The sequence below is a fragment of the Meriones unguiculatus genome, chromosome 4 (genome assembly GCF_030254825.1).
Source record: "Meriones unguiculatus strain TT.TT164.6M chromosome 4, Bangor_MerUng_6.1, whole genome shotgun sequence".
NCBI lineage: Eukaryota > Metazoa > Chordata > Mammalia > Rodentia > Muridae > Meriones > Meriones unguiculatus.
In genome coordinates this window covers 90,354,001-90,372,606 of record NC_083352.1, presented here as the reverse complement: position 1 = coordinate 90,372,606, position 18,606 = coordinate 90,354,001, and the positions used below count along the sequence as shown (strand labels likewise).

The window sequence follows — 18,606 nt, the reverse complement described above, 5'->3', positions numbered from 1 at the left end:
CGTCTGAGCCCAATGCAGCTTTCTGAAGGAGTTCAGGTTCAACACATCCACAAAACTTTATTTGAAGACAAAGGGGCTGTCTGTCGGATTTTGAGGCTACAACCTCAAACCACGCAGAGCTGTCCTGGGGTCCTCACTGTACTGGTCACTTTCCTAGATAACAGGCACCCTCTTGTTCCCTCCACAGCTTCATCTGGGCAAAGCATTCCCTTCCTCCAACAGACTCAGAAAAGTTACCAGCTTCCGTGGGTGTGTGCTCATTAAACCAAGAGCCACACAGAGTATTCACAAATCTGTATGTACACATACAATCAAAAGTGTCCAGCTTGCAATGGGGACCTCGAATGGGGAAAGCTCCCCTGAGAAAACCCCCAGAGAGGGAAGACTGAAGGTGTCAAGAAAACTCTTAGCCTACTCCCTCCAGCCTCCTTCTAGTAACAGTACCCTGCAGCAAATCAAGTTGTAGAATTCAGGCTCCTTTGAAAGACCATCACAGTGCACTGAAAAAGATGAGATCCACACATCAGAGTGCATTGAGGAAGATCGGATCCCCAATCAGAGAGCACTGAGGAACACAGGATGCTGCATTAATCATCCTCCAGGAAGCAATTCTGACTCACTCACTAACATAACTGTGTCAGGGATTGAATTTTATTTTATTTATTTATTTTTCTTTTGCTTTTGTTTTTGTTTTTAGAGTCAGGGTTTCTCTGTGTAGCCCTGGCTGTCCTGGACTCAATTTGTAGACCAGGCTGGCCTCAAACTCACATCGATCCAACCAGGTCTGCCTCACTGAGTGCTGGGATTAAAGGCATGTACCACACCCTGAAATTATAATGAAGGTGAACCTCCAACAGCCTACAGTGGCCGTTCCATCCTTAACTGCAGGCCCCTTGACTCCATCCTCAAAGAGCTAACTAAACTAGAGGCAGGAACAATTAGAGGTTTTGAAAGCAGGTTCTCACCTACACCCAACAGCTTCATCTGCAAGGTTCCTCAATGCTCTGACCCTAGCAATACAAATAGGATCCTGACTGTTTTCTACACCCCTCACACAAAGCCACCTTACTTTTTCCCTTTTATGTTGTTACTGATGTATAAAAAGTGGGCTGAAATTGATGTGTCATGGAGCCAGGCCATATACAATTTGTTTTCCGTGGCCACAGCAAGGGTGAACTGGGCAGATGACACACACTAGAATCCCAGCAGCTGGGAGGTAGAGGAGAGGGACTAGGAGCTTGACAGGTGAACAGATGGGAAAAGGGGCCATAGGTAAGACATGAAGGATGGCAAGCTCCCAGCTTCTTCCTCACCTCCTGACCTGAGATTAAGGCCTGGAGGGCTCTGGTTTCCCACAGCAGGGCCCATTTCTGGCTGAAATGGTACAGATTATGTTCAAGGACAAACCTGAATATGTCTACCTGAAGCTGTGGCCTATCATCTCCTCTGTCTTTAAGGGGGACCTGTCCTATACCATTGTACTGCCTGATTTTATGTTTCAATTTGACACAAGCTAGAGTCATCAGAGAGGAAGGTGTCTCAGATGAGGAAATGCCTCAAGAGATCCAGCTGTGAAGCATTTTCTCAATTAGTGATTGATGGGGAGGGCCCAGCACATTGTGGGTAGGGCCATCCCTGGGCTGGTGGTCCTGGGTTCTAGAAGAAAGCAGGCTGAGCAAGGCATGAGCAAGCAAACCGTAAGCAGCACCCCTCCATGGCCTCTCATTATCTGCTGCCTCCAGGTTCCAGGCCTGCTTGAGTTCCTTTCCTGACTTCCTCCAATGATGGACTATGATCTGGAAGTGTACGCCAAGTAAACCCTTTCCGCCTCAACTTGCCTTTTGGTCATGATGTTCATCACAGCAATAGAAACCCTAACTAAGACACCCAGTAAAACACTTAGAAGACCCGGGGCTGGAGAGATGGCTCAGCAGTTAGAGCACTGGCCCTCCACAAGAGCAATAAGCACTCAACAGCTGAGCCATCTCCTCAGCTCCTCTTTCTCTCTTAACCCTCACAGTGAAGTCTGTATTAAAAATACCCTTTACTTGACAGCAATTAATACACTGGGAGAACATTGTTTAAACCGAATAAAAAGAAATGAATGCAGTATTTTATTGATGGCCAAGTATGTACTGGTGATGCACTGGTGACAAAAGGCTCATCTTTATAGAAATACTCAAACTTAAAAAAAAGAGAAAGGTAGGATGGATGGGTTACTGCCTTGTGGGACAGCACATGCTCTGCCTGCACAAAGTCCTGCATTTGATCCACAGGACCAATAAATAAATAAACTTAAAAATAACCTCATAAGTCAGGCGTGGGGGCATACAACTGTGATCTCAGCACTTGGGGAAGCAGAGGCAGGCAGAATGCTGAGTTCCAGGCCAGCCTGGTCTACAAAGCAAGTCCAGGACAGTTAAAGCTACACAGAGAGAAACCCTGTCTCAAAAAAAAAAAAAAAAAAAAAAAAAAAAAAAAAATGACCTCATGACTCATTCTGATCTCATCAGACTTTCATTGACACACTCTGTGTTTTCCCTCTCCCAACAATGGTGGAAACCCCTCATCATGGCGTTCAAAGGGCCTACCCCAATGCCTGGTATGAGACCAGACCCAAGTTCTAATCTTTGCGCATCACTGCAGAGAAAGCACCAGGAATGTTCTACAAAGGACCCATCTCCAGGGCTGGCATTACCAGCATCTTTGATGAGGTGGACAATCTACCTGACTTCTCTGACCTCACGCTCCTCTGTGGAATGGAACTAGCACCTTTTTCTGAAAGCTGTATGGCACAGGGTGGCACAAATAGCTTTGAATCCTCAAGTCCTACACAAAGCATGGACTAACCACTCCTGTAAAACAGAAAGTAGGGAGAGGGAGGGGGAAATGGAGGAAGGTGGGTATCAGTCAGCAAGACACCAAACTATCAAAGAATAAACTAAAAATATTCTCTAAGTTGGGCATGGTGGCGCATGCCTTTAATTCCAGCAGTGGGGATGCAGAGGCAGGCAGATTTCTGAGTTCAAGGCCAGCCTGGTCTACAGAGGGAATTCCAGGACAGCCAGAGCTGCACAGAGAAACCCTGTCTTGAAAAGCAAAAACAAAATCTAAACATAGACAGTGAGCAAACACTCGTAGGTTTATGCTATATGTAGGCATGAGTGACATAAGGAATATGACTATGAAGGGAAAGAGCTCTATCTATTAAGAAGCTCTGGTCAAGCCAGGTGTGGTGGCACATGCCTGTGATCCCAGCACTTAGGGAGGCAAAGGCACGCAGATCTCTGTGAGTTCAAGGCCAGCCTGGTCTACAAAGTGAGTCCAGGACAGCCAGAGCTACACAGAGAAACCCTGTCTTGAAAAACCAAAACGCAGCAGCAGCCCTGGTCAAATGAACAAGGAAAGACAGACAAGGGTCAGCAGCATATGAACACACAGGGCTGTGGGACAGGCTCACACCGGAACAGGAATCAGGACAGCTATCAGTCCCTTGACTTCCCATAATCAGTGTAAACTCACAGCTAAAATAAAACCAGAGCCCTTCTCCTGGCCTCACTCATAGCAATGAATCTGCAGTTTATCAGAAGCCCCTTGGATGCCAGAGAAATTCTATCCTTTTGTTTTTTTGGGGTCCTGCCAGTGGTCTGAACTGAGAAACAAATGGAGCTGCTGGCTCATCCATCTGAGACAAGCTGCCAACCCTTCCGGAGGAACACAATGCCCTTCTGCTTCAAAGAAGCCCCCTCAGTAACCTGCTCCACATATAACAAAGGAAGCCAGGGCCCAGCAAAAAGCCTTCCTCTCATCTGTTAAAACAGCACCTAATAACTCAAGTAAAAACAATTTGTCATGACTTACCTCAAATTCTTCCCAAAAGCCCTGCTTGACCTTATCTGTGGTCTCAGCTAGCTTGCTTAGCTCTCGAACCCGGCTTTCGATCTCAGCAGCATTAATACGTGTCGTGTTGAGGGGCTGTTGTATTCAGCAGTGGTGGGAAAGGAAGAAAACCTGTTTTAAACAGTGTTAATGCAGAAAGAAAAAGACTTCACAAAAGCAAAGGCAGAAGGCACATCATCTCAAATGTGTGTGTGCCTCTGTGTACATGTACACAAGTGTGTGTGTGTGACTGTGAGTGCCTATGTGTACAAGTGTGCATGTGTGTGCACGAGCCTGTGTGTATATGTGTATGTGTCCATGAGTGCCTATGTGTATATGCATGTATGAGTATGCACTAGTGTGTGTGTGTGTGTGTGTGTGTGTGTGTGTGCACGTGCCTGAGTGTGCCTATATGCACAAGTTTGCATATGTGCATAAGTGTGTGCAAGTGCTGAGAAATGTTTTTGTCCTTTTTAGGGAGCCTGCAGGGCTAGAACTCAAAAACACCAGATCTCTCCTTGAGCCACCCTGAGTCCCAAGACCAAATATTTGGAAGCGTACTTTCATTTTCTTTTCTGTTCTGTTCAGGAGATGCCTCTCTCCGCTCCCTGCAAACATTTTAGGAACTCAACAGGTACAAATTCAAAGCTAGATTTCTATACAGTTACACCCCAGCATCATTTCCAGATGAGACCACAGTCAGAAAGTGAAACAGAAAGTTTAAGTCCCTAAAGGGAACTAATGGTAATTTGGGGTGAACACTTCTTTTAAAGGACACAGCAGTACATATGTGTAAGCCCAACACTGAGGCAGAAGGGTCATGAGACTAGCAGGGCTACATGACAAGACTATGCATCAAATGAAAGGAGAAGGTAAAGTCTGCACATGAGGGGCTGGGGGTGGTAGGACACTTGCCTAACATGCACAAAGACCTGGGGTTTGATTCCCCAGCACTGAAGGGAAAAAACAAAAATGTCTATAAGGAGGCAGGTCATATAGGCCAGAGTGATGCATGTGTGGTGTGCCCTGGGATCCTCCCCAACCCAAAACACTTTCTTTCACAGATGTGGGAATGACGCAGCATCTAGAGTTTGTTTCCAAATAGTAAAGAGATTTGCGTGAATGACCATGAATGAAGACAGGCACAGAATGAGGAATTGCTGACATTCTGTCTACTTCTGCATTATGCTATGGATCTTGAGTGTCACCCAAGAGGCCATATGTTGAAGGCTTGGCTCCAACCCTAGGTGCTATTGGGAGGTAGCAGAACCTTCAGAAAGTAGGGTCTAAAAGAAGACTGAGTCGTGGAAACAGATTAAGGCCCCTTCCTGTCTGTTTCTCAGCCAACTGGTAAAACCCCACAAGTGCTCCCACTATGGTAAACGTGCCTCCACAGGCCCAAAGCAGCAGTCAAGTGACTGGGCTGACTCCTTGAACCCTTTTCTCTGTCAGCCAGTCCTCACATATCTTGTCGCAGTGAGGGGACACTAACTGGTACACTATGTGGAAGATGCCATGACAGAATTCTCACAACCTGTAACAGAAGCAGCTTATTTCCTAACCTGCTTGAGCTGCAGGACTGTGCCCAGAGTCTCCACCATGGGGTTCTTCTTGTAATGCTCCACCAGGTCTGTCAAAGAATCAAAGCGCTCTCCTCCACCAACGTCGTATTTCAGCTCCTTTCAGGACCAAACAGATAGCCTGGTTACCTCACACTAGGTTATTGTTTTCCCACCCTCCTGTCACCACTGTGTTCTTAGTGACACTAACCTATACACAGAAGCAAGCCACATGTTTGTCTATAGGGCATGAGAACAAGACACACGTCATCACAAGTGAAGCACCACTTGGCCCTGAGAAGACAATCCTGTCATTGGTGACAACTAGGTGAGACAGGAGGGCCTCCCAGTAAATTAAATAAGCCAAGTACTGAAAGCAATGTACAATGTCACCTCATTTATATTAGCACCAAAGAAAAAAGTCCAACACACAGTGACAAGAGATCAAATGGTGACTCTGAAGGACTTGGGGGCAGGTGAGGGTACTGATGACACACAGAGCCTCTCTGTATGGTAAAAAGCTTCAGGAGCCCAATCAGCAGCAGGTGACAACAGTGAACAGTGCTGCATACTCTGGAGATTTGTCAGGAGGGCATCTGAAGTATTATGAGGGAATGGGTACACTTAATCAGCCTGACTCAAAAAACTAAACTGGATTCAACTGGAAACCTAGAGACTGACTCCCATTAACAGAAAGCAAGACACCCACAGTTCTGGGAAAGAAAGGAAGCAACAGTGCTAATGAAACAGCTGAGGCAGGGGACTGATGACTGTAGCTCAGTGGTGGAACAGGTGCGAGGTTCCACCTCAGCACCAAAGACAAGAAATGATTTAAAATGTAATTAAATCAAAATCAAATACAAACTCTACACACGCTGTAACACATTCCCCATCACTGCCAGACTCCTCACGGTGCCTATCGCAGCCTATCACGTAATGTCACATACACAGCTGTGATGCTGTACACTAGGGGATGTGACAAGAAAGAAGTCTATACATGCTTAGACAGACACAGGATGTTTTTCTGAAGACTGATGACCCTAGGGGTAGCCCACAGACATGGAGGGCCAGGTGCACAGTGTCACCAGCCTACGACACTCCTCAGAAGTGCTAATCTCACAGAGCAGAGGCTATGTGCACTGAGGTATCTATCAGAGATAGACCCAAAAGAAAAACTAGAATGGAAAGTTGTGTGGTAGCACACACCTGTATCTCAGAACTCAGGAGGAAAAAACAGGCAGATCTTTGTTGGTTCAAGGCCTGGCTGATCTACATAGTGAGTTTCAGGATAGCCAAAGATACATAGAGAGACCCTATCTCAGAAAAACAAAACAAAACAAACAAACAAAAAAAGCCAACAGAAAAAATCCAACAAAAAGAAAAGAAAAGAAAAGAAAACCCAACAAAAGTAACAGTAATTCAAAATGATGAGACACATACAGGGGGAAAGGCCATGAGCAAGTCCACAACGACAATCTGGGCGTGCTGGTGTCTGGTCCCCTCTCAGCAGAAGCCCCCAAAATGCCGCTCCAGTGAACTCGCAGTCCCCGTAGTGCTCTACCTGACAGCGGATCATGACGTGGGTCACTTTGGACTTGCCATCATTGCTCTCCCCTTTGTCGTCACCAGTGCGGACGGAGAGAACGAAGTCTCCAGGGTGGCTCTGGCTCTCTCGGACGAGAAAACTGCCATGCTTACCCTTTTCCGTTAGCAGTTTCTCTGCTTCCTTTCCAGACAAGTGACCATGGAACCACCTGTGGGTTTGAAAAGTAAACAAGGAGTTCAGCTGTTGTGGGCAGTATTTCTTCATGCAGCATGCTCAGTCAGCTCTCCTCAACACAGGTTCCTGACAGACAACTTCCCCCAGGGGGCAGAGGGTCTGACCAGAAGAATCTACATCCCAAACAAAGATATGTTATAAATGACAACTACAGTTGGTTTTTCTTTTCTTTTTTAAGATTTATTTATTATGTATACAGTGTTCTGCCTGCACGTACACCTGCTGGTCAGAAGAGGAAACCCATGGTTGTGAGCCACCATGTGGTTGCTGGGAATTGAACCCAGGATCTATAAAAGAGCAGCCAGTGCACTTAACCTCTAAGCCATCTCTCCAGCCCCCATTGCTCTTTTTTGAGATGGTCTTACTGTGTGACCCAGGATCACTGTGTAGATCCTCCTGCCTCAGGCTCCTGAGAGCTGGGATTCTAGGCACTGCCACCACACCTAGGCTCCACTAAATCTTTTAAAGAAGCTCAGATTCATTAGAAAAAAAATATCTGCCAGAAAAATGGTGGTACATACCTTTAATCCCAGCACTCTGGAGGCAGAGAAGGTGGATCTCTGTGAGTTCAAGGCTAGCCTGGTCTACAGAGTTAGTTCCAGGACAGCCAGGGCTACACAGAGAAAGCCTGTCTCAAAAACCAATATTCTCAATGCTTCCTATTTACTTTTAAATCTTCCATCTCTTAAAAATACAAGTTGAGGCCAGGCAGTGGTGGCCCACAACTTTAATCCCAGCAGTTGGGAGGCAGGCAGGCAGATCAGTGAATCAAGGCCAGTCTGGTCAACAGGTGAGTTCCGGGACAGCCAAGGCTACATAGAAAAACCTTGTCTCAAAAAAGCAAGCAAACAAAAAATACAATTTGCCTTTTTTATATTTTCAAATTTTTCATGTTTTTCAAGATGCCAGGGTTTTTTTGTTTTTGTTTTTGGGGTGTTTTTGTTCATTTGGTTGGTTGGTTCATGCTTAACCCTAAAAGGGTCTAAAAGGGTTACAGGCCTGGTTGTGGTGGCACAAGCCTATAACTCATGTATACTAGTTAGTTTTATGTCAGCTTCATAGACGCTACAATCATTTGGGAAGAGAGAACCTCAGGTGAGAAACTGTCCCTTCCAGACTTGTCTGTGGGCAAGGCTACCGTGCATTTTCTTAATTGATGATTGACGGGAGAGGGGCCCATCCCACTTTGGGCAATGTCATCCTTTGGTTAGTGGTCCTGAGTACTGTAAGAAAGCAGGCTGAGTAAACCAATGGGGCAGGCCAGTACATAACAGCCTAACAGCCCTTCCTGGCCTCTGCATCAGCTCCTAGGTTCCTGCTTCTAGGCTCCTGCCATGAGTTCCTGTCCTGATAAATTATAAGCTGTAAAATGAAATAAGCCCTTTCCTTCCCAGATTGCTTTTGGTCATGGGATTTTATCACAACAATAGAAACCCTGACTGAGACAGTATAGATTGTGGAGTGGAGGCAGAAGATGAGGGGCACAAGGTCATCTTCAGTTACACATCCATCTGGAGGCCAACCCAGCCTGCATGAGACCTGGACTCAAGCAAATAAACAAGTGATGAAAGAGACTAAATCATCATGAATCTGCTCATCTTGGCACTAGAAAAAAAAAAAATGATCTGTTATAAATTAATTCAAAGCATTTCAGATTTTTCTCTATTTCCAACCTAATCTTAAATGTCTCTCAATCTTCTGTCTAATCTTCAAGGTACACTGGGTTATCCAGTCAAGCTTTAATGGTATGTATGTTTTGGAGCACAGAGAGATGTTTCCCTAACAATTTGAGTCCTCACAGGCAGAGAGAACAATGCCCACAGGGGACCCAGAAATCTATACTTTAACTAGTGTGCTAGAGAATCTTGCTACAGGCTGTCCAGGACCATCAAATGGCAAACTCTGAAGCAACACAGCTCTTAAGTTGCCACAGAAACATTTGATAGACATCTAGACAGAAATATAGGAAAGATAATATATCTTTACCCAGAATCTGCAGTGTGAGGAGAGGAGAATGCAGAAGCCAATATCAGGGTATATAAAGTAAACACAAGCTCTCAACCCCAAACAGATGGGAAGAGCGTCACACATTCTCACAGAAAGGCCATTCACACAGAAACGGACATGCTCACACACTTGAGAGATAATACAAAAAGGCAGAGGAAAAACTAGTCCTTCTGTGTTCTGCTTTTCCACTTCTGGGCTTAGCCTGACCTCTGTCGGTAATGCTGCTAAATAACTGCTCAGAGCCACTGTGGAGAACTACCATTTCAGCATTTCTAGTATCATGTTTTCTCTCCTGACTCCCAAAGCTTATCAGATGTTAACAAAACTTACAATTAAAGCACATACTAAATCTACACAAGGAAGATGTGAGAGCCCTGCAAAAATCTGTGCAAGGAACACTGGAGGCAGCTGCTGCAGGAGAAGGGCATTCTGTGACTACTCTGATCCTGTCATCCTTACTTAATAACACCATAAGGCCAGGGAAGCAGATCAGTGTGTGGAGTGCCTCCCTAGCATGCACCAGGCCTGTGCTCAATCTACAGCACCATACAAGCCAGGCATGGTGAGCATGTCTGCAGGCCCAGCACCCAGGAGGTAAAGGCAAGAGGATCAGGGGTTCAGCCATCCTCAACTACACCAGGAGTCCTAGGCCACCCAGGGCTATGTTAAACCCCATCACAAACAAAACAAAACAAAACACATTTTAAAATGACAGCATGAGGAATAAACACCAGACCCAGCCTCTGGATCTATACACCCCACAAAACAGGTTTACAACATGAAGCCTGGAGTGCAGATCTGCATCACTTAGATGCCACTAACCTTTCAGAGGTAGGATCTGCACAGTTCAGTGGGTACTTGAGCTCAATAACATCTCCATTCTTCTCTTTCAGCTGCCCGTGATGCTCCATGTAATACTGGACCAGTTCAGCCAAGGTGGCAAACTTCTCTCCACCATACAGGTCATAGTAGTCCCCCGTGTTCTGAATCTTGATGTGGGTAACGGCTCCATTTCTTCTAAAATAGTCCATTGGGGGAAGGGTGTCAAACAGCAATAGTTGGAAAAGATCTCACATTCAGAGAAGATTTCACCCAAGCACTGAAACAAACCCAGAGAAAAGATTCACCCCACCCCTGAAACTGGAGGTCAACTTACCCCAGCTGACCTATGGCAGCCCACTGTGTCTGCACCTATGCTCTGTGGAGCTTCTGTTTGAATGGCTGACCTATTTTATGGTATAGGTTAAGTGACAAGAATTACTGTCCTTAATAATTAAGGACACACAATTAAAGTTAAGATGAATCACCCACTCACCTTGTCATCCAGCAAATCCACTCCTAAGCATTTTACTGAAAGGCAATACAGTTGAATAGGTACCAAAAAGATTTTCAAAAATACACAAGTAAAAAATGGAAATCCAAAATATTTACCACAAAAATGTATCAACAGCCAGGTACCTTGGAAGCTGTGGCAGGAAGACACTGGGCTACACTGAGCAAGACCATATTTAAAATAAATAATAAGTTGTACAGGCTTGCTTTTAAATCTATACTACCTAACGAGCACGGTGCTGCACACCTATAGTCCCAGTTCTTGGGAGGCTGCAGCAGAGCATCAGAAGTTTCAGGTCTGTGCTTGCTTCGGCAGCACATATACTAAAAAATTGGAATGATACAGAAGTTTAAGGTCAGCATTTGCTGTACAGAGATCATCTCTCAAAAAACACAAAACAAAACAAAATACCCAACAACAAAACCAACAGGGCCCAGTGAGATGGGTAAAGGAGATTACCAGCAAACTTGACATGACAACCTGAGTTCAATCCCCGGGACACACACAGTGGAAGGAGAGAAATGACTCCCAAAGCTGCCCTCTGACCTACCCATTCATGCCTTGACACTTGCACACATACACCAAATAAATAAATGTAAAAACTATATTTTTTTAATTAACACATTAAAATTTTAAATGTTTAAAAAAAAGTCTGAGAATGGTGAGCTGGCTCAGCAAGAAAGCCTGACAACCTAGTCCCTGGCAGCCACGGAAACTATGGCAATACGAGGGAACTGACAAGCACACCCATCACACACAACAATGAACAAGTATTTTCAAGACCTGATGAGCAACAGAGAAGTCTAATATGCACTCCCTGCAGGCAATACTGTCCAGTCATCTGACATCTCTTTACATAAGGGTCAGAATGTGGTTCTAGAGACGCCCTTATTCTCAGAGACAAATGTCACAGTCCCTGCAACTTTCTTTCAAAGGATTTAAGAAGCCCATATGTTTGAGTGTGCCTTTAATCCTACCACAGAGGCAAATAGATCTCTGTGAATTCAAGGCCACCCTTGTCTATGTATCAAGTTCCAGGATAGCCATGGCTACCTAGTAGGATCTTGTGTCATACACAAAAACACACATATACATAAATGAAAGATGATCTCTAAGTCTCAGTGGGATTCTAAATAAATTCTCAAGGACATGATTTACTCATCTCTTTACATGAAAAGTAACATCTATAAAATCAAATCCATACACTTCAGTTTGAACATGGACATATAGGAAAATGTCATCGAGAAAATTCTCCCATATCTGCATTGTGAGAATACACTACACTGTCCACAGGATTTAAAACAAACCAAAGCTGCCCAATGTCCATCAGTAAAAGAATGGAGAAGCAAGTACGTTGGCATCATCTGACCACCAAGTAGCCATTACAATCAACAGCTAGACGTCCCAACAGGCAACTCAAATAGCACTTCAATGGATGCACGAATTACAGTACTCTTAATGCACTGGAAACACAAGAGCTTGCTCGACAGTCAAGTATGTAACACATCAAGAGGATCCATGTCAACCTCTGGACATTGGCTTCCTCTGGGAAATGGAGGAGGGAAAAAGGACTGGGCAGGGGACTAAAGGGAACCACAGCTTCCTCAGAAGTTTTTGATCTTGACAAAGGAAAATGAGGTGAAGAGCCTACAAAGCCAGTTCTCCATGACAAACCCAAAGCAAAAAAGAAAAACCCAGAAAGCAGGTCAGAGGTAAGAAACCAGGACTAAGCCCTGAAAGCTCTGGTTACCTCTCTCTGCCCAAGGTATGCCCAGTCACCACTGTGAGCACAACACCCGCAGTCCTTCCCACTACTTCCCAAGGCTACAACTCTGAGAGACCATAAAAGGCACTGGAACAGGGGCTGTAGAGATGCCTCATCCATTAGTAGCACAGGCTGCTTCCTGAGGACCTGGGTTCAGTTCCCAGCACCCACATGGTGACTTACAACCATCTGTAACTCCAGTTCCAGATATGATACCCTCTTCTAGCCTGTGAGGGCACCAAACACACACAGCACAGGGTACACATACATACACACAAGCAGAACATTCATACACATAAAATAAAATCTTAAAAAAGGCAGTGGTGGCACATGCCTTTAATCCAAGTACTCAGGAGGCAGAGGTAGATGGATCTCTGTGATGCCAGCCCAGTCTACCAAGCAAGTTCCAGGACTGCCAGAGAAACCCTGTCTCAAAAAACAAAATTAAAATAAAATAAGCCTAAGAGTAGGCCAGTGCCCTGACTGGCTCCACAGTGCCTCACACAGGCCTCCAAACTCTGGGGAAGGAATACGGCAGCAAATGTGACCTCACCCTTCTCTGGAAACACCCTGAGTGTCTCTCTTTACCTTCCAACTTACCTAACGGATAGAGTGAAGTCTCCAGGGTTACTCTTACTGGGCCGTGCTAAAAAACTGCCGTCAACTCCTCTGGTCAGCAGGAGATTCTCTGCCTCCACACCAGTGATGTTGGGGTGAAACCACCTTGAAGGAAGAAAAAGGACATTGAGAACCAGAGCACAGATGAGTGTTCTCACACCACCGTGGTGGGGCTTGTGAGCAGTGGCTGACAGCACGCTTCCAGGCTAGTCCTTGCCCCTTTCCTGGATGGGATCTTGGGGTCCTGCACCCTCAGGCACAGGAGGTGAGAAAGGAGCATGGCCAGAGGGCCTGGGCTGTTTGTCTGCCCCAAATGATCATCCACATGGTCAGGAAAATAGTCTGCATGCCAAGAAACCAAACCAACACAAATAAACTACTTCATGACTAAGGACAGGGACTGAGGCTCACAAGAGCCAGGTTCTCATTGCTAGGGAGGGAGAGGAAAGAAGCAGAACACTTTCAGGGTACCAGAATGCAAAGGGAGATACCTATGTAAACTCAGCTTTCTAATATATATGTAGGAATAAATACAGATATACAAACAGAACAAGTTATTTCCAGAAATTGCCTCCCCACAAAATACTTGTCCCAAAACCAAAACAAAACAAACAAAAACTGATAAACATCCTCGTAGAAAACTTTAGCAGCATCTTTTTTTTCTTTCTTTTGAAACAGGTGTCACTATGTACCCAGGGCTGGCCTGGAACTTGGGACTCTCCCTCTTCTAGCCCCTAGAGTAAGATCACAGGCACACACCATGTCCACAGCAGACACTATCTTCCTCAGCTGGCAGTGTCACCTGTTACAGATAGCAAGCTGTACGTACATGATGCTGAAAACTGAACCCTCAGCCTCACACACACACACAAGCTCTCTACAGACCACTGAACCAGCCACAGCCCCTGTCCCTCTGACCTTTGAGACTCGGCATCGTTGGGGATTTTAATAAGACAAACATGCTTTCATTTGTGGCAGTTCAGGTAAGCAGGAAGTAGGTAGGTCTAGTGGTGTAAGATTATACCTCTGCTACTCAGATCCCAAGTTCAAAGCTTCTAAGTGAGTTCAAAGCCAGCCTGAGTAACACAGTGAGACTCTGTCCAAAAGAAAATGTAGAAGGAGCTTGGGTAGTAGATCAGTGGTAATGCATATATGTATTGTACCAGTATGTATCAGTGGTAATGCATGTATGTACTGTATCAGTGGTAGTGCATGGTAGTGCCATGCTTGCACAGGCCCCTGAGAACAATCCCAAATACCACAAGAAAAAGGAGGAGATGGCTGAGCATGGTGGCACAAGCCACTAACCCAAAGTTTGGAAGTCAGGTGGATCTCTCTGAGTTCCAGGCAAGCAAGGGTGTCAGAGTGTGACCCTGTCTCAAGAAGAAAAATAAAGAGAGCAAGGAGGAAAGGAAGAGACAAGACTTGAAACATGGCTTTCTTTAGACATTCAGTTGAACTCGTTAGAAGTAACTACAGTCAGGGCTGGGAGGTGGCTCAACAGGAAGAGATGCTTGCCACCAAGCCTGAGGATCAGACCCATAAGGGGGACCAAGACTCCTGAAGACTGTCCTTTGGGCCCCACACATACATACAAGTAAGTACTTTTAATTGGGTTTCAGAGTCTTAAGCAGCCTGTGCATGTACATCTCCATGTTCATGCACGGTAAGAATGTGTGCACATGTGCTGGACATGCTTCCTCCATGTCACCTGCGAGAAACAGCACTGCACACTCAGGTGGGAGCCCAACTTTTTAACCTAAAGTCTGAAGGTCCCCCTGTAGGAGCGCACTCTTTTTCATGAGCGTACAATACTCTACCACACAAATGTGCCACCACAATCAACCCTTTGGTCTAAGAGGTTTATGCAGTTGCTTGTGGTTACTCATATCAGTGCTCAGCAGGCAGAGACAGGCGAAGCTCTGAGACAGAGGCCAGCCTAGGCAGCAAAGCAAGACTGTCTCAGAGAACCAAGAGGACAACCAAGCATGGTGGTGCACACGGACAATCACAGCATTCATGAGGCAGAATAGAAAAATGCAGCCTTGTCTACATAGCAAGTGCCAAGCTAGCCAGGGCTACAATGCCACATCTCACCTCCTCAAGAGAGGGAGGGAGAGAGAGAAGAAAGGAGGAAGAAGGAGGCTGGCCCCATGATAATGCTACACTCATCTTTGGACACATTCATGTATATAAGTTAGATTCTTAGAAATTAAAACAGCCAGTATGATGACTCAGAAGGAAAAGTGCTTGTTTGCCATTCAAGCCTGGCACTCCAAGTTTGAGCCCCAGAACCCACGTAAAGCTCTGCAAAACCACCCTCTGATCTCCATGGCATGGAGATGCTCCTCTACACAGTAATAATAAAAAATTTATCAATAAAATGTTTTAATCTATATAAGTAATTGTTCAGTTTTGTTTTGTCTTGAGACAGGGTTGTACTAACGCCAGGCAACACTGAACTCAAAGATTCCTCTACCTCCAAGAGCACAGCACATGCGACTGGGCCCTGCTTTAAGGAATTCTTTTGTGTGAGGACATGTGTGGTACTGGACTGAACAAGCCTGGCATGTGCTCAACACTGAGCTGTATCCCTGGCCCCTAACTTCTATGGTGACAAAAACTGCCAACTATGCTGAAAAGGCAGACCCTCCATGTGAAACTCCATCCATCTCTTTTTCCAACACTGCATAAATTATCAAGCTGTCTGTGCCTCTGACCAGTGGAAAGTGGTTCTACCTCAATTTGCATCTCTGACACCTTTTCATGTTTCCAGCCTGCCAATTTCCTTCCTGAGCTGTCAGCTTCTCTTACAATTCTGTGTCTGTCTTTTCATGTTTTTTTGAGACAGGGCCTCAGGCAAGCTCCGAATTCTATATATAGCTGCAGATGACCTTGAATTTTGAACCTCTGTCCTCACCCGAGTGCTGGGACTTTTCTCCCCTTTTGAAGTTTCTTCTTTCTAATGTGTAGGAGCTTGTGATATAACCAGGAATTAATCCTTAGCGACAAGAGTGGCAGGTATCTCCTTGCTTTTGTCCCCTCTTCTTTGGCTATTTTTTCCTTCAGAATTTCCTCCTGATGAGTTAGATTTGCCAGATTTCCCATTGTGGGTTCTAACTTTCCTGCCATGCTTAGAGTTGAACCTGAGTGAGTGCTGTCATGCAATGAAAGTGAGTTAATGTAAGGACAGTATTGTGCACAGGCCAGATCAGAAACTCCACATGGGAAGCAAACACTGGTTTTAGTGAGAAGAAAACACTCACAGGCCAGCAAGATGACTCAGTTGGTAAAGGCTCTTGCCCTTACAACTGACCATCCCCAGAACCCACATAGTGAAAAGAGAAAACAGACTCCCACAAGTTGTCCTCAGACTTTCACAAGTGTGTCCTGGCACCCATGTGCCCTCCTCCAAACAAGTACACACACACACACACACACACACACACACACACACAAATAATAAAATAAAATAAGTAAATAAATAAGGCCAGTGAGACAGCTCAGGGGTTAAAGCACTACTGCCAATCCTGGCAATCAAAGTTAGACTCCTGGAACCAACATGGTGCAGGGAGAGAGCCATCTCTTGAATGCGGTCTTCTAACCACACCCAGGGACAGACAAACACACTCCCTTTCTCTCATTCATAAAATAAGAAAGCAAAATTTTAAAGTAAATAAAAGTAATAAAAATTTTTAATAAAAAAATTTAAAAGAAAACACAGTAAAGTCACAGGTTTTAATGGAGTCCTACTGCCTTTTGTGCTCTGGTAACCTCTATCATGTCCCTGCCCTGTGTGGCCTCTGAGCATGCTTTTCCTCTGCAGCTCCAGTCAGATGCCCTTTTCAATGAGCCCCGAACTTTCCTTGGGTGATGCACGGCTCAGTGCCTAGTCCAGATCTCCACAGCTGCCACACTCAAGGCTGAACTGGGAACTCCATGAGGCGGGGGACTAAAGATGTGTCTACTTCTTTTTGATGGACTCCAAATTCCTGCAAAGGCCTACACTTAGCAATGTGATCCTAGCTAAGGGCTAGCACACAGCAAGGCATTCCCAAGTCAGAACCTCATTTTGTAGCCTACAAGGCCCTGTAGCCCCAGTCTTCCTGTCTCAGTCTCCTCAGTGCTAGAAGTGCAATACTCAATGGAGCCAGCGGTTCTACCTGATGGCAGAGAATGGATATTGATTCTAATGCATGCAGCTGACAAAGCAAGTTCCCATCTACAGGCTCCTGCAGAAACCAGAATTTGAACGCCCAGCCAGGTGTGGTGGCAAAGCTGGGATGTGAAGATCAGGAGGAATTCAAAGCCAACCTCAGCTACATAAAATATCTAAGGCCAGGCTGGGCAACATGAGATCCTTTCTCAAAACACAGATTTAGAAAGTGACTATCTAAGGACTCAGCCTAAGCTAAAAGCTTGTTCCAAAGCCTCTCTCACTAAGAAATTTCCATATTTTCATTAGCATCGCTGGTGGAGAGAGCGATTCTTTGCTGCTGCTGCAACAGTATCCTAACAGCACCAGACCCAGTTTTGTCCCAAGCTTTGCAAAGCGGTGTATATTGGTAACCAATACAAACTTGAAACAACAGGGCCAAGGTTCTTTGCACACATCAAGCTGCTGAAATGGACCGCATGGTGAAAAGCACCAGACAGCCGCCCTGGCAAAGGCAAAGTTCCTCCAACATAACTGGGAAGGTCTACCTTGCTCACAGAACAGGAAAGACCCCGCGTCATAACAGCTCTCCTATAAACTTCACTTTTGACCTTGAACTATGAAAAGTAAGCCATTATTTCTACTAAGCACATTTAATAATAAAAAAAATTACGTATTTTAGAATTCCCTTCCGTAAAGCCAAGAAAAACATGTAGTTTAAAAATACGCATTTTCATTTAACATGAGTTGTGGTTTTTATAAACATAAAATATACAAAATAAGGCTGAAATGCTGGATTATCCTTCTGGGTCTAAACACTCAGGAAAGAGAGGAGAGGAAAGAATGCAGTTCTGGAGTTTGAGTTGTTTTTGTTTGGAGGACTAGTTTATTTGTTTATTATTTTTATTTTATGTATGTGGTCTTTTGCCTGCAGTGCCCAGAGAAACCAGACAAGGATGTCGATCACCTGGGGCTGGAATTACAGACAGTTTTAACCACCAATGCATCCTGGGATTTGGGAATCCAACTGCTCTTCAAGAGCAGCAAATGCTCTTAACCACTAAGCTGGCTCTCCTGGCACCAGATTTTCTCAAGGTGCAATTTAACTGGTAAAGACATATTTCAATGTGTATAAAAGCAGTAATAATTGCATGGATTGCTTATTCCCAAACAGCTAAGGCTACACAGCATAAAAAAAAAAAAAAAAAAAAAAAAAAAGTACAGCTGAAGCTGAATAGGTGACACATTCCTGTAATCCCAGCTATTAGGAGGCTGAGGCAAGAGGACTGCAAGTTCAAGACCAGCCTAAGCTACATAAAGTTAAAGGTCAGCCTGGGCAACATAAACAGGCCAAGGCCAACCTGGGCTTCATAAACTGTTCCAGGCCAGCCTGAGAAACATGGTGAGATCCTGTCTCCAATTAAAATTTGGAGCCAGGCTAGAGAGATGGCTCAGCAGTTAAGAACACTGGCCATTCTTCCAAGGAACCAGGTTCAATTCCCAACACCC

General features: G+C 45.0%; 1 protein-coding gene across 2 annotated transcripts in view; it reads right to left on the bottom strand.

Annotated features, from left to right (window-relative positions):
- The window catches only part of Ptpn11 (protein tyrosine phosphatase non-receptor type 11), a 57,809-nt gene that overhangs the window by 28,126 nt on the left and 11,077 nt on the right, over positions 1-18,606 (bottom strand). For both annotated transcript variants that reach the window (XM_021633174.2, XM_021633175.2), the window contains exons 2-6: positions 12,924-13,046; positions 10,048-10,242; positions 7,000-7,192; positions 5,442-5,558; positions 3,862-3,975 (exon numbers count right to left, since the gene is read on the bottom strand). In XM_021633174.2, coding sequence (XP_021488849.1) covers positions 3,862-3,975; positions 5,442-5,558; positions 7,000-7,192; positions 10,048-10,242; positions 12,924-13,046 — 742 coding nt within the window. The remainder of the gene's footprint in view (positions 1-3,861; positions 3,976-5,441; positions 5,559-6,999; positions 7,193-10,047; positions 10,243-12,923; positions 13,047-18,606) is intronic.